The sequence below is a fragment of the Xenopus tropicalis genome, chromosome 5 (assembly GCF_000004195.4).
Source record: "Xenopus tropicalis strain Nigerian chromosome 5, UCB_Xtro_10.0, whole genome shotgun sequence".
NCBI classification, from domain to species: domain Eukaryota; kingdom Metazoa; phylum Chordata; class Amphibia; order Anura; family Pipidae; genus Xenopus; species Xenopus tropicalis.
The window spans coordinates 38522641-38536728 of record NC_030681.2 but is presented as its reverse complement, the minus strand read 5'-3'; the positions used below and the strand labels follow the sequence as shown (position 1 = coordinate 38536728).

At 42.7% G+C, this 14088-nt stretch overlaps 1 protein-coding gene across 1 annotated transcript; it reads left to right on the top strand.

Moving 5' to 3' along the window:
• The first annotated feature begins 1483 nt into the window (after positions 1-1483).
• Positions 1484-10671, top strand: LOC105947324. The gene is made up of 3 exons (XM_018093987.1): positions 1484-1762; positions 2074-2551; positions 9981-10671. The coding sequence occupies exons 1-3, from the start codon at positions 1484-1486 to the stop codon at positions 10184-10186; spliced, it is 963 nt and encodes a 320-aa protein (XP_017949476.1). The 3' UTR covers positions 10187-10671.
• Positions 10672-14088: the final 3417 nt, after the last annotated feature.

The window sequence follows — 14088 nt, the reverse complement described above, 5'->3', positions numbered from 1 at the left end:
TATCAAGAAAACATTATTTTGGAATTTTTAAGAAAAACACATTATTTCAAAGAGTATCACAAAATAAGTACAACCAAGATCTACTAAGCAGCAAAGGGGTTAACGGAAACATTTCTGCCTCTTTAACTAATATTGTCATATATACAGTATTTCATTTCACTTGGTTACAGAAGATTAATTTTGTAGCTCCACAGTTTTAGTTATAATGATACTTTCCCTTTATCCTAGACCTACTGATTAAAACGTATCCTGATTTAGAACTAGCCCCATTTATGCTCTGAAATGCTAGGAACTACAGCTCCCAGAATCCTCCGGTGGCTGTCGGCTGGCTGGGGATGCTGCGATGTGTAGTTCCAAAGCACATGTTACACATTCCCACTTTAAATTCCTTAGAGCGTTTCATTAAACATAAAATGCATGAGAATCAATGAAAGGTGTCAGTAGGAGCCGCCAGTGTGGTTTTTACCTGTGCTGCCTGCGACTCCGACAATGCAGTAGCGCAGAGCAAGAGGAGGAGGCTGAACTGTAAGGCGGGCGTCATAGCGGCAGGTAACCCGAGAAATCAGAAGCAGAACCCAAGGAAAAGTTGCCTTTCTTCTATTGCTTCTATTCCGTGCTGAGCTCAGGCAGATGTGTTACTCGTAGGAGCCAAGTGCAGAGTCCCACACACCATTCCTGCCGCTGCTCTTCAGGATGGGACCTGAGCTTTACGCATGTTGATGTCACAAGGAAAGTGTGAATGAAGCCCAAATAGGGCTGAAATTAATTTAGGCTGGGACCCCTTCCCCCTTTAGCCATATGGTCATTCGGGCAGGGCCTGCTCCCTCCCCCGGCCAGCTCCAGGTAGAACAATAGAAGGGTGAGCAGTGGAGGGAAAGAGAGGGGCGGGCTAGGGGACTTAAGGTGGCCATACACGAGCAGATCCGCTCGCTTGGCGATGTCGCCAAGCGAGCGGATCTTCCCCCGATATCCCCACCTACGGGTGGGCGATATCGGGGAGCATTTAGGTAAAAAAAAAATAATCCGATCGTTTGGCCCTGGGGCCAAACGATCGGATTATGTGGGCGGCAATGGGCCAGTCGGATTGGGGACCGCATCAACGAGCCGATGCGGTCCCCGATCCGACCAGATTTTCTAACCTGGCCGATCAAGATCTGGCCAATTTCAGGCCAGATATCGGTCGGCCAGGCTGCTCTGCTCTCCCCATACACGGGCCGATTAGCTGCCGAATCGGTCCAAGGGACCGATATCGGCAGCTATAGTCGGCCCGTGTATGGGGACCTTTAGGCAGAGCAAGGTATGTAATGGGATGTATGTATGTATATCTTTATTTATAAAGCGCTACTTATGTACGCAGCGCTGTACGTTTGTTAAGGATACATTATTTCTAGTTTCTTGTTTCAGGATCGGTGCCCGTGGAGGATTTGGCAGAGTCTGGATCAGCAGCAGGCATCGTTCAGCAGAAGTGATTTTCGCTTGAATAATGGACGCCATTGGTGCAGGAGTGGAATTGCCCAGGAGGAAGATTCTTCGGCCAAAAAGGTTCCGGGATGGAGGGGAGCAGGGGGAGTTGTTGTTAGGAACCACGTGGAAGAGGAAGGTGAGGTATCTTTTGCAGGAGGAGAGGAACACCAAACGTCCCGTGCTGGGAAGGGTTGGGAAAGTAGTGAGGAGAATCGGTGCGACGCCGCAGGATTGCGGAAGATTTCCAGATGACGGCAGAGGGGTTACGGAAGGTGGCGAGGAACAAGGGAAGTGCGCGGTAAGTGCAGCAGAACAAGGGAGGGGGTTCGGAGGCCCGTGAGGGGGGGGAATAGGCCGGAAGAAGGCGGCCACTGCCACCAATGCAAACCACGAAAGGGTCCCAAGGGGGTGAGTAAGGGATGTGGGTAGCGATCAGACCACATTGGGAGATGCAGGAAGGGGGACATTGGGGGGATCTGAATGCTGGGAAAAGAAGTCCACGGCCACCGAGACAGAAGGAGGGAGAGAGCGCAGCACAGAAAGGGGAGAGGAGTTGGATGAGGCATCGGACGAAGGTGAGTGGGGCATGGAGGCTGATCCTGTCCCTAGGAGGGGGTTTGGGGGCGAGGCTGGGCAAGAGGGGGTTGCAATACACATCTGAGAGGTAGTGGCCGACCGAGATACGTGCAGGACGCTTTGAGACCCAGGTATGGCGGTGGTCTGCAAGATTGGGAGTACAATGGCCATGATGATGATTTTTATGAGGATGCTTATTGTGATGGGGACTATTGTGAAGAGGGTGAGGGTTGTAGTTATGATCTGAGGAAGTCGCATAGGCCTTGGCAAAGGAGGCCTAGGTGGATGAACCAACAAGATAACATGTACAGTCATAATTTTGGTTGTGCAAGTTTCTTTTTCAGGAATAGGGTGGAGGAGGAGAGTTGGAGACAATGGAGAAAGGAGAGGATGGGACAGCAGATAGGAGACGGGAGTCGGATTAAAAATCAGCAGGCAGCCACTTCATCTGCATCTCATACGGTGGGGGAGGAGAGGAATGCTGGAGTGTACACGCAGGAGGCTGCATTGGGTGAGTTGAGATCTCTAGATGTGTTGGCTAATTAGGATTCAGACTCTGATACATCTGATAGCGAGACGGAAGGGGGAAAGATTTTAGCATTACTTAAGAAATATTTTAAGGACGGTAAGGGAAAAGAAGGTGATAGGAAGAGAGGAAAGGAAGGGGGTCAGCTGTTGCTACCGTTAGGGGCGGCGGATACTTATGCGTGTGCTTTGACAGAGACTGCAGCTCATTTGCCTAAGAAATTGAGGAAATCAATTGAAACAGGTAAATTTGTGGATGTGTATGAACTAACAAGGGAAGCAGTTCAGGCAAAAGAAGATGGTGTTAAGATTGAGAAGGAAGGTAAGAGGAACAAATCAATTTTTGATTGGTTGAAGGGATTTTTGTTTTTTGCTAGTGTTTATTTGAAAGGAAAGCCAGAGCAATGTTTGAATGTGATCAAATACATAGATACCATAGTGGATACTTATCTGTTTTACAAGGGCACTTCATGGTCCGATTATGACAGAGCGTTTAGGAAAAAGATTGTTAATAGCAAGGTTTTGTCATTTGGTCAAAAGAATATAGATTTGTGGACTAGGTGTGTGTCTAAGGAGCAAGGAGGTTATAACAACGTGAGTAGAGGGTTTAGCGCTTTTAAACCAAGGAATGTGTGTTTTGCATACAATGAGAGGAGGTGTATCAGGGGGTACGCCTGTAAATTCAGGCATGTATGTAATTCATGCGGGTTGTCTCATGTGGTGAGCGATTGTGGGAAAAAGAAGGAGGGGCAGGTGAATGTTCAGCCCTTTCGTGCAACTCAACAGAAGAGCGGAAACGCCAATACAGGTGGGCAAGCTAAGTGAGGCATTGCGGGATTACCCAGATAAGGAGGCAGCTGAGTTTTTGTTTAAAGGTTTTACAGAAGGGTTCAGAATACCAGTTTTAAAGGCACCACCCCCCAGCAAAGTTTATAAGAATTTAAAATCGGCCAACGAGCATGGTGAAGTTTTGAAACAGAAGCTTGAGAAGGAATTAGGGGCTGGGAGGATGGCAGGCGCATTTGAGGAGATGCCTCTAAAGGATTTGGTAGTGTCACCCTTAGGTATAGTTCCCAAGAAAGAACCTGGGAAATATAGGATGATACAGCATCTATCGTATCCAGAAGGGGCATCAGTAAATGATGCATTGATCAAGGAACAATGTACAGTTCAGTAGCAATCCTTTGAAGATGCATTGGAGATTGTTAAGAGGCACGGGGAAGGGGCTTTGATGGCAAAGGTAGACATTGAGTCAGTATTTAGGCTCTTACCATTACACCCTGATAGTTTTAAGCTGACAGGTTGTTATTTACAAGGATTTTTCTACATGGATATGTGCCTTCCGATGGGATGGGGGATATCATGCTCGTTTTTCGAGGCATTTAGCACGTTTCTGCATTGGTTATTGTGCAAGAGGTCAGGGAGTAGAGCTATAGCCCATTATTTGGATGATTTCTTGATTGTCGGGCCAAAAAAGGAAGATGCGTGCCAGGGAACATTGGTTACATTTTTGCAGTTGTTAAAGGAATTGGGTGTGCCTGTAGCGGAAGAAAAGACAGTGTTTCCAACGACTAATTTGCAGTTTTTAGGAATTGAGATAGATACGGAAGCAAGGGTGTGTAGGCTTCCCATAGACGGGCAGTTAAGAAAATGATAACAGCTGGGAAGGTAACGTTGAAGGAGATGCAGAAATTGATGGGTTTGTTAAACTTCGCGTGTAGGTTCATTCCTATGGGTAAAGTATTCAATAGGCGTCTAGAAAAATCTATGGCAGGAGTGAAGAAGTCATTTCACAAAATCAGAATCACAAAAGAACTGAGAGAAGATTTGATGGTATGGGATAAGTTTTTGACTGAGTTTAATGGGATAAGAATTTGGATGCAGGAGGTTAAGCATAGTCAAGAATTGGACTTTATCACGGACACAGCAGGCAGCATTGGTTTTGGGGCTTACTTTGCAGGGAAATGGAGTGCCGGTAGATGGCCGCAGACATGGCATGAGAAAGGATTAACCAGGAACCTGACGCTGTTGGAGCTTTTTCCTATTTTGGTAGCATTAGAATTGTGGGCAGAGGGATTAAAAAATAAAGCGATAAGGTTTTTGTCAGATAATATGGGGGTAGTTTATGCCGTGAACAACTTGTCATCTGATTCACTTCCACTGATTAGGTTACTGAGGCGGTTGGTGCTGATTTGTTTAAAATTGAACATATCGTTTAAAGCACAACATGTGCCAGGGGTCGAGAATACACTAGCAGACGCCCTGTCAAAGGAAAAGTGGGATCTTTTCTTCAGATTGGCTTCTAAAGCAGAAAGATCTGCTCACGTGTGTCCCGGTAATTTATAGCAGTTGGTGAACCCATATTAGAAGAGCTATACAGCATGTCGTTATCGGAAAAAACTCTGGCCAGCTATAAAAGGGCTTGGGAAAGATGGCGGCTATTCTGCATTGGTGGTAAAAAAAATTATGCTTTTAAAGATTTATTGGACTTTCTGAGGGAACTTTACAAGGAGGGGAAGTCCAAAGCGGTTGCGGCTACTACATTGGCGGCAATTTCGCATTTTTCCGTAGCAGGAGGTAGGCCCGATATTACACATCATCCTATTGTTAAGAAAGTGATGAAGGGCTGGAGTAGAGCTGAAGGCCCGAGGGTAGATAAAAGGGAACCTATCGTTAAAGATAGGCTGCAACAGATATTGCTTTCATTGGGCACAATTTGTTTTGACCAATTTGAGTGTGTTTTGTTTAGAGCAGCTTTTGCCCTGTCGTTTGGTGGAGCTTTTTGTGTTAGTGAGCTGGTGCCACCTTCTAAGAAGGCAATAGAAAAAGGATTGCAATACAAGAATGTATCATTACAAAAGAATAAATTGTTGATTTATATTAGTAGGTCGAAGACAGATCAAATGGGTAAAGGAAAATGGGTAAGTATACAGGGAACAGGGGAAGTATCATGCCCAGTAAAGCTGTTAAGGGAATACATGGCGGTGCGTCCAGAGGGGGGGCAGCTATTGTTGTTGCATAAAGATGGTTCCCCTCTCTCAGCCTTTCAGTTTAGGCAAGTTCTGAAGAAGGCAGTGATCGATAATGGTTGGGACCCAAAGAAGTTTGGAACCCATTCTTTTAGAATCGGCGCAGCAACTGAAGCTGCAATGGGGGGTGGTAGCAGTGACAAGATAAAAGCATTGGGTAGATGGAAGTCGAGGGTATACAAGAAGTATATAAGGCCTGTAAATAACGCAAGTGAGAAGTCTTAACCAAAGTTTTTTGTTTGTTTTTTGTCGCAGTAGGAAGTGCAACGGCTTGCAACATTTTGATATTGGGGCATTCTTTTATTTTCTGGGCATCGGAACATGCAGGGGTTGCAGGTCAACAGATGGGTTTGCCGAAGGAACACATAAAGATCAGATGGATTGGTAGGAGAGGGATGAGATGGTATTTGAGAGGTATTTGCCAGATGTGACTATCCAGGTGGGTGGCTGTATCAGGCAGATCACATGAAGGTCTGTGCATCTATGGACCTCCTTCGTGGCCTTCGCAAATTTCTGTATCCCGTCATTGCATATTTTTTCCAAACCACCACAAAATTTTGCCACAGAAAATGCCCATTGACTCCAATGCCTTCTTTTGCAGAAAAAAATTGCTACAAAAAAATCCGTTGATTCCAATGTATTTTGCACAAAAAAGTCACCACAAAAAAGGCCCATTGATTTAGTACATTTTGCAATTTTTTTGCCATATCATAAATTTTCCCTCAGTTTTGAGGATTTGCTCATTACTATTATTGGACTGGGTCAAATGTGCCCGAGTCGGCAGGCAATATCTACCCAAATGTATTTCAGCATATTGTATGTAAAGAGGAAAATTTGTTTGTGTGTTTCTTATTCATTCAGACACATTAGGGTTGATTCACTAAAGTGTGTTATTTTTTATCGCAGCTTTTTTTGCGTTAAAATAGACGCGAAAATTAGCGTGCGATTCACTACAGTATTACCGTGTGCGTTAAGTCGCATATCGCATGCGTTAATTTTCGCGCAACCGCATGCGTTAATTAGCGCACTGGAAAGAATACTAACGCATGATTCACAAACACTTAGACGCGCTAAATATCACATTAGTCTGTGCGAAAATTAACACCTACTTGAGGCAGGCGGTAATTATAGAAAAGTACAATTCATGAGCTTTTGGCAATAAAATATGGACTTAGCAGTGTTATTCATTCAAGTCTGTGTTGGCCCTAGAGTGACGCAGCCTCCAGTTTGCAGGGAAATGGTCATTTTTAATACAGTCATTTTACGAAAGTATTGACATGTATGGCTAACATGGCGTGCGTTTATTCGCACAACTATTTATATGCGGCTACAAGTGATGAAATGTTTTGCCAGGCATGGATTCGCGGCAAATTTTTGGACGTGCAGCGAATTTTTCTGCGGCAAATTTTTTCGCAAAACAATCCACCAATGGCAAAACGCATGAAAAAATTTGCCACGGAAAAATTCGCCGCACGTCCAAAAATTGTTGCAGGCGTCAAAAAATAATAGTCGCGGGCAAGATAAACGGAACAGATTCGCTCATCACTAGCGGCTACTATTTATAAGCAGCTACTAATTATATGCTACCATTTATATGTGGCGACAATTTATATACAGCGACTATTTATTTGCGGCGACAATAGCGCATGTACCATCAAATACCGAACGAAAATAGTCTTTGCGAGTTAAATAACACATGCAATATCGCGTGTAAATTAGCGCAAGTGTGCTTATAGTGAATCGTGCGTTAAGTCGTGAAAATTTAGAAGCGATAACATTTTTAACGCACGCTATAAATAGCGCACGTTTTAACGCACTTTAGTGAATCAGCCCTATTATCTTCTATCTAACAGATGGGATTGCATCATTCTATAGTATCAGAATACTACTCAGGATGCTGAGCTTGGGTATATGGTCTATTTGTCTGCAAACCTGATCAGTTTATTAATGCTGGGTGCAGGAGTGCTTACCTATCTGAACAAAGACAACTGTGGAAGTTCTCAGCAGTGCCATGCTATCTCAATTCAGTGATCATCACAAGGTGGAACCCTCTGAACTATTACACAGAGGTCTTGGGTCAGACTGACCCCATCTGGTAACAGCGAGAAAACGCGGAGGGCTTGGCTTGCCATCAGCAGAAGTGGAGCAGTTTGGTAACCATGGGGTTGTAGGGAATAATGTGTGGGTGTCAGGAATCAAGGTTTCAAACCCTGACCTGCATTGTATTGAACAGGTGAAGTATCCTGCTGAGCCACTAGAGGCAGTTGGGTTTTGCTGGTTCCAGGTACACCATTCTGACACATTATCTGAAGAATTCTAGTGTTTCCTTAATTGCCAGAGCCAGTTTTAGGGGTCCATGATCAGAGGAGCTGCTCAGAAAAATGCTGATATATGTAATACAATAATGTCGTTATTGTTGGATATTTTCACTATCATTGTATGACCAGCCTGAGGCCCAGTAGCTGTTGTGGATTTCGGTTATTCGTCCCCAATGGGGGGCAGCCATCCTGCATTGTCAAAGTCCCCCCACTAACTCTGACACTGAAAACTGCTATTATTTTAGTTGAAATCACTTTCAATGAGCTGCAGTTGGTTAGTTTAGAGGAATTCCTATAAATAATAAGCAGAACATTTCTGTCATTCAGCTTCTCCATAAAGCCTTGGCTTTCTAATATTCTTTGGAGGGGGGGACACATTCCACAGCCTCTTTGTGCATTGCGCTGTCTTTCAGTACAATATGAAGAGAATTCTTCCAAAGGAATTTCTGATTTGTTGCTTAGGAATGATTTGAGCTGGTAGGATGAGAGGGTTATTATTGGCCTCTTTGATGAAAACAAATTCTTGTCTCTCATGTATATTGTATTGATGCTAAAACAGAGAGAGAGTCCCAAACATAAAATAAAGCAGAAATATTTAATCTTTTCATTTTTTTAAATCAGTTTCATAAAAAAACAGAGGGAGCCATGGTCCTCTCAATGAACCCTTACCCGTGGGTCTCCCTAATTGAAATACATTCTCCTTTCTCACTCATGGGTATCCAAAACCCTCTTCTGCATTTATACCACTGGGCGGTGTTGCCCTGTCCTGCCTCTATCACAATGGACTCCAGCCCTGACTATAGGGTCGTTGTGTAAAGAGGTTAAAGGAAAATTATACCCCTGAAAAATGACAAAATAACAAAATAGTTTATATGTAAAACTCATCTTCATCTAAATTAACCATTTTCATAAAAATATACATTTTTAGCGGTATGTGCTGTTGGGTAATCCTGTTGAGTGCAAATCTGGCCTCTAGCTTTCTATTACACATAATTAAGAGGCTCTTTACTCAGGTATGGTAAAGCTTTCTGCAGAATAAATATATTGTTCTAGGTGGCACTAATGTGGTGAATCTATTGGCAGTAAAATGCCCAAATGACTTTCCTTCTCCTTTAATTGACGTTTTCTGTTTCTTACAATACACAGTTATTATAAAAGCATTTTGTGCACTCAGAATACAAATTTCAATCAATTTCTTTATTAAATATGCCAACTGCTGTACAAAAGCACATGTTCTAGCAATTAACACAATGCTCATTCCAAATTCCATTTTGGCCCACTCATCCTCAACCTTTTGTCATTGTGCATATTGTCAGAGGGAACATGCACATAGACGAGTGGCTCTCACACCCTCACTGAAGCTTTGCTAAGGATCTAGAGTGGCTGGCAAATCATTAGGGCTAGCGCTGCCACAAGCGCAGATAATTACCCCAGCAGATTATTGCCCAACACATGTTGCCCCTCCAAGCGCTCCATGTTTGCACCACACAGCACAACCAGGTCGGGGGGGGGGCAACAGGACAGGGGCCCGTTAAGGTTTCTCCAGGTGCCCCCACAGGCCAGTCCAGCCCTGGGGCTGCTGTTTCTTCAGCTAAAGTAACTAAAGGTTTGTGGAAAGTTTTCAGTAGGAGTTTAATGAATAGAGTTTGTCCCTCTGCATAATCTGCTTCTTATTTAAAAATCTATTAGGCTTCAACTGGGGGAAGGGGAGTTTGTTTATACAGAGGGCATCTCAGTGGACTGCTGATTGTGTCCATTTGATTGTGATTTTGATTGTGGTTGGACGTAGGGTGTGATTTGATTTTCAGATTTTGCAATGTTTAGCAATTGAGCTAAAAATGTTGTCCTGCTGGCATCATTTCTGCCATTCGCTGTGCTGTGGGAAGCTTGGAGCTACTGACGGGTTTGGAGCTAAGGCTTAGGTGTGTTGGAAATTTAATAAAATGACAAAAAAATTGTATGCATTTTTGTGGATTAAAAAAAATAGAAAAAATATCTGTGGGAAAAATTCAAAAACTAAATGGGAACACAAATTTGAGAAATATGCTTTTTTCCCCTTAATTTTTAGGAACAAGTGTACTGTGCCCATTGACGCGGGGTGCTAAGAAAACCCTGGAGTTCCTGCTTAGTTTGGAGGAGCCGATATCGGCAAGTTGTCCCGCATTAATAGGCGCAACTGCGCTCAGTTTGGAACAAGAGGTGGGAAGGATTAAGCAGCGGTGGGCGCAGCTCTACGGAAGTACAAAGAGTTCCCTGTGTTGCCAGTGCCCTTAATAATTGGGATTTTTCCAGCAACTAACTGCTGGGAAATTTGCACAACCGCAACTGTGGTAGTGGATGTAAATGTCCCCTAGCTTTACACTATTTAATGTCTACATAAAATATCTCTTTAAAAGCAAACAATATGGCAGCTCTAATGTACAAATGTAAATATACAGAAATTAAAATTTCTATGGACACATAGGTGACTTGGAACTAATTTATCTGGCACAATGTAGCCCTGCATTAATGTGTGACTGCTACACAATAGATGCTGACCAGAACATTCCCATCTGATTTCTTCCTGCATCATCGTTTTACCCTTTAAATTTTGATATTCAGCTGTCCAAAAAATAGGTTGTTTCAAAGCAAGGAATTTATTTCATTTATTACATCTGCCAGCACAACACTGGCAGAGAATTCACATATTTTCTTGCTTTTCCTGAAGATTCATTTCCCTGCCGATGATACATTAAAATTCTCTTTCTATTGATACTAAAGGATGATCTCTTATTAACTATATATCTCAAAGTCAGAACATCAACACAGAGCTCTTTCTATGACATTTTTTGTATAAATATCATATCTGGAAAGTTTGGAAAGTTACCATAATATGGAGCACCATTCCCTAAAGCTAAGAAAATGAATTATAAACATTACGAAATACCAGTAGGATACCAGGAAGATTGTTGGTCTGCAGATTTGTGGTAACTTACTGTATATACTGTATGCCAGGGTTCTGCCTCATTATTACAAAAAAAGACAAATCAGTCAAACATGAAATACTATAATTGGACACAAGCAGAAATTGCATTGCTGTATGGGAACTTTGTGGCGTAACAATACAGGGAGGCCCGGACTCCGGGGTTTGCTTCCTCCATTTTACATATAAATCCTCGCTCCGCGCCGGCTCTGAGGTAGGAGGATTATAGGGGCGGTGGGAGGAAGTGTCAGGGGCAGGGGGCGCTGGTATGTTTGCTACTCTGGGCTGGGCCCCTTTGAAGTTTTTTTTTTGCAGGGGAACCCAGCACAGAGAAGTTACGCCACTGTACCTGTACTTTATATAGTATAGGCCAGTGCTGTCCAACTTCTGTAGTACCTAGGGCCAGAATTTTTCTGGACTACATGGTGGAGTGCCAATAATGGAAGCCCGTTTTGACCACTTCCCTTTTTTAAACCACACCCACTTCAAGCCACACCCATGTTATCACAATAGCTTTTAAAACCATACCCACAGTAATGGTGGTAGTGCAGCAAAAACCCAAATGGTTGGTGCTTACTGTAGGGCTATCACCTTCATACATATGTGAAAGAATTATATCATATTAAGATATACACTTAAATCCATATGCCTCCTCCTCCCCTGTTGATAGCACAGCAACCCCCAGCACATAATTACACACCTTAGGATCAATATGACTATTTTCAAATGCTAAAAAACTCCCAGAACAAATCCCTGCCTGGTTCACTTCCCACAGGCAGCATAGGACAGGCAGGGTATGGCACACACAGGCAGCATAGGGCAGGCAGAGTATGGCACACAGGCAGCGTAGGGCAGGCAGAGTATGGCACATACAGGCAGCATAGTCCTACGCTGCCTGTGTGTGCCATACTCTGCCTGCCCTATGCTGTCTGTGTGTGCCATACTCTGCCTGCCCTATGCTGTCTGTATGTGCCATACTCTGCCTGCCCTACCCTGCCTGTGTGTGCCATACTCTACCTGCCCTACCCTGCCTGTGTGTGCCATACTCTGCCTGCCCTACTCTGCCTGTGTGTGCCATACTCTGCCTGCCCTACACTTCCTGTGTGTGCCATACTCTGACCTATGCTGCCTGTGTGCCATACTCTGCCAAACTTCCCTTTCACCCTTTGATGCCCAAGGCATTTTACAGATATGACTGCAAAAAATCTTGGGCAGACTAAGGGGACTATTTACTAACACTCAGATTTTTTTTCTGATTTGGTTTTTTAGCGCCAAAAGCCGCCAAAAACCTTTTAGAAATTTACTGTTCAACAAAACTGCTTAGAATCCAAATCCAACAATTCGCCAGCTAAAACCTAATGTACCTGTGCCTCTATCCTCATAAAAAAGGGGGTTTATCTCTACCTAAAAACAATGTGAAAAAATAAGGGGCTGCTTCATGTGATTTATTATCACGATTAGGAATTTGTGGGCCAAAAACTCCCAAATTCAAATTATAGTTTCCAAAACGTGAATGTTTGGTATTTATTAAAGGGACAGTAACACCAAAAAATGCAAGTGTATAAAAGTAATTACTATATAATGTACTGCTGCCCTGTACTGGTACAACTGGTGTGTTTTCCTTAGAAAGACTACTATAGTTTATATAAATAAAGCTGCTGTGTAGCCCCGGGGGCAGCCATTTACAGGAGAAAAGGCACAGGTTACTTAGCAGATAACAGATAAAACCCCATTATATTCTAAAAAGCTTATCTGTTATCTGCTATGTAACCTGTGCCTTTTCTCCTTTTTCCCAGCTTCAATGGCTGCCCCCGTGTTGACATAGCAGCTCATTTATATAAACTATAGTAGCGTTTCTGTTGCAAACTTACCAATTTTACCAGTGCAGGGCAACAGTACATTATATTTTAATTACTTTAAAAAACTTTCATTTTTTGGTGTTACTGTTCCTTTAAGTGTAAAAAAATAAAAAAAATATTAAGGTAACACTTTGGAATCTCCAAACTTGGGAGTTCATGTTCAAGTCAATGTGAGTTGACTAATTTTCTAATTTTTTTTATCTTTTTTGAGAGTTTGTAGACCGAAGAAGATGAGAAGAAAACAAATTTGATGTGTTTAAGTATGTTTCATTCAATCAGGTTTTATGTTCAAATGTTTTAATTCACATGTATTTGAACTGAAGAAAGACCTGTAATATTCACAAATTTAAAAACTGCGATAAATAAGCCCCCCGGTTGTCCAGAAACCTGTTATCCATAAAGCCCAAAATGAAGGGAAGGCATCTCTCATAGACTTAATATATAATAATTAAAATATTTACAGGTTATTTTCTTTTTCTCTGTAATAATAAAACAGTACCTTGTACTAATTAAACTTATTGGAGGCAAAATAATCCTATTGAGTTTATTTAATGTTTAAATTAGTTTTAGTCTTGCGTTATGGAGATCCAAAACATTGAAAGATCCCTTATCCAAAAAATTCCAGGTCCTAAACATTCTAAATAACAGGTTCTATATCTGTGCCATGACAGAGCCCAAGGTTTTACCTATTGATATATGAATATATTACTTTTTGCCTGTTTCTCCTCCTATTCTTACGCCATTTGTGTCAGGGTTCATCCTGGGAATGGTCTGGTTGGATTGGGCCTGAAACAGAATGTTTTTGGGGGAATTGTATCCGGCCAATTACCAAATGTCAAAAATTTGGCTGAATATCAAACCTGATCCAAAACCCCGTGTTGCATATACTAACATCACATTTCCAGTCCAGTCTGGGTCATGTAACCAAGGATTCAAACTAAGTTTCATCCATACAGGAATGGGTTTTACCCAATCCATAAACCTTGGATATAACCAGATCCCAAATGGAAATCCTGGAATAAAAGCATCTCTAGTTGTAGATTAGCCAAGCTAATTGGGTGGGCCATATCCACACTGAGTAGAGCAGCCTGGGATAGGCCTTCTGAAGATGAATGAGAGGATAAGGATAGAGGATACATGGAGCACATTGGCTGACAGTTGAGGTGGGGGTATTCTGTTTCTGGAAGTCTTTGAAGATTATTACACTTAGTTTATTACTTAGATTTAAGTGCAACAAATAAAGAAGAACTGGGCCAGCAGGACACGGGCAGAAAACATGGTGGGCCCCAGCCCTCATGGGCCCTTCCAACCCAGGACTGTTACCTGCCTGGGATCTGCTGCCCTTCCTTCCCCAT

Bases quoted from the DNA above. Each gene is read 5' to 3' on its own strand.
- LOC105947324 (XM_018093987.1), top strand. From the start codon at position 1,484: ATGGACGCCATTGGTGCAGGAGTGGAATTGCCCAGGAGGAAGATTCTT. The intron at 1,763-2,073 runs GTAAGTGCAGCA...TCCTGTCCCTAG, and splicing joins AGGAACAAGGGAAGTGCGCG to GAGGGGGTTTGGGGGCGAGG. The intron at 2,552-9,980 runs GTGAGTTGAGAT...CTTAATTTTTAG, and splicing joins CACGCAGGAGGCTGCATTGG to GAACAAGTGTACTGTGCCCA.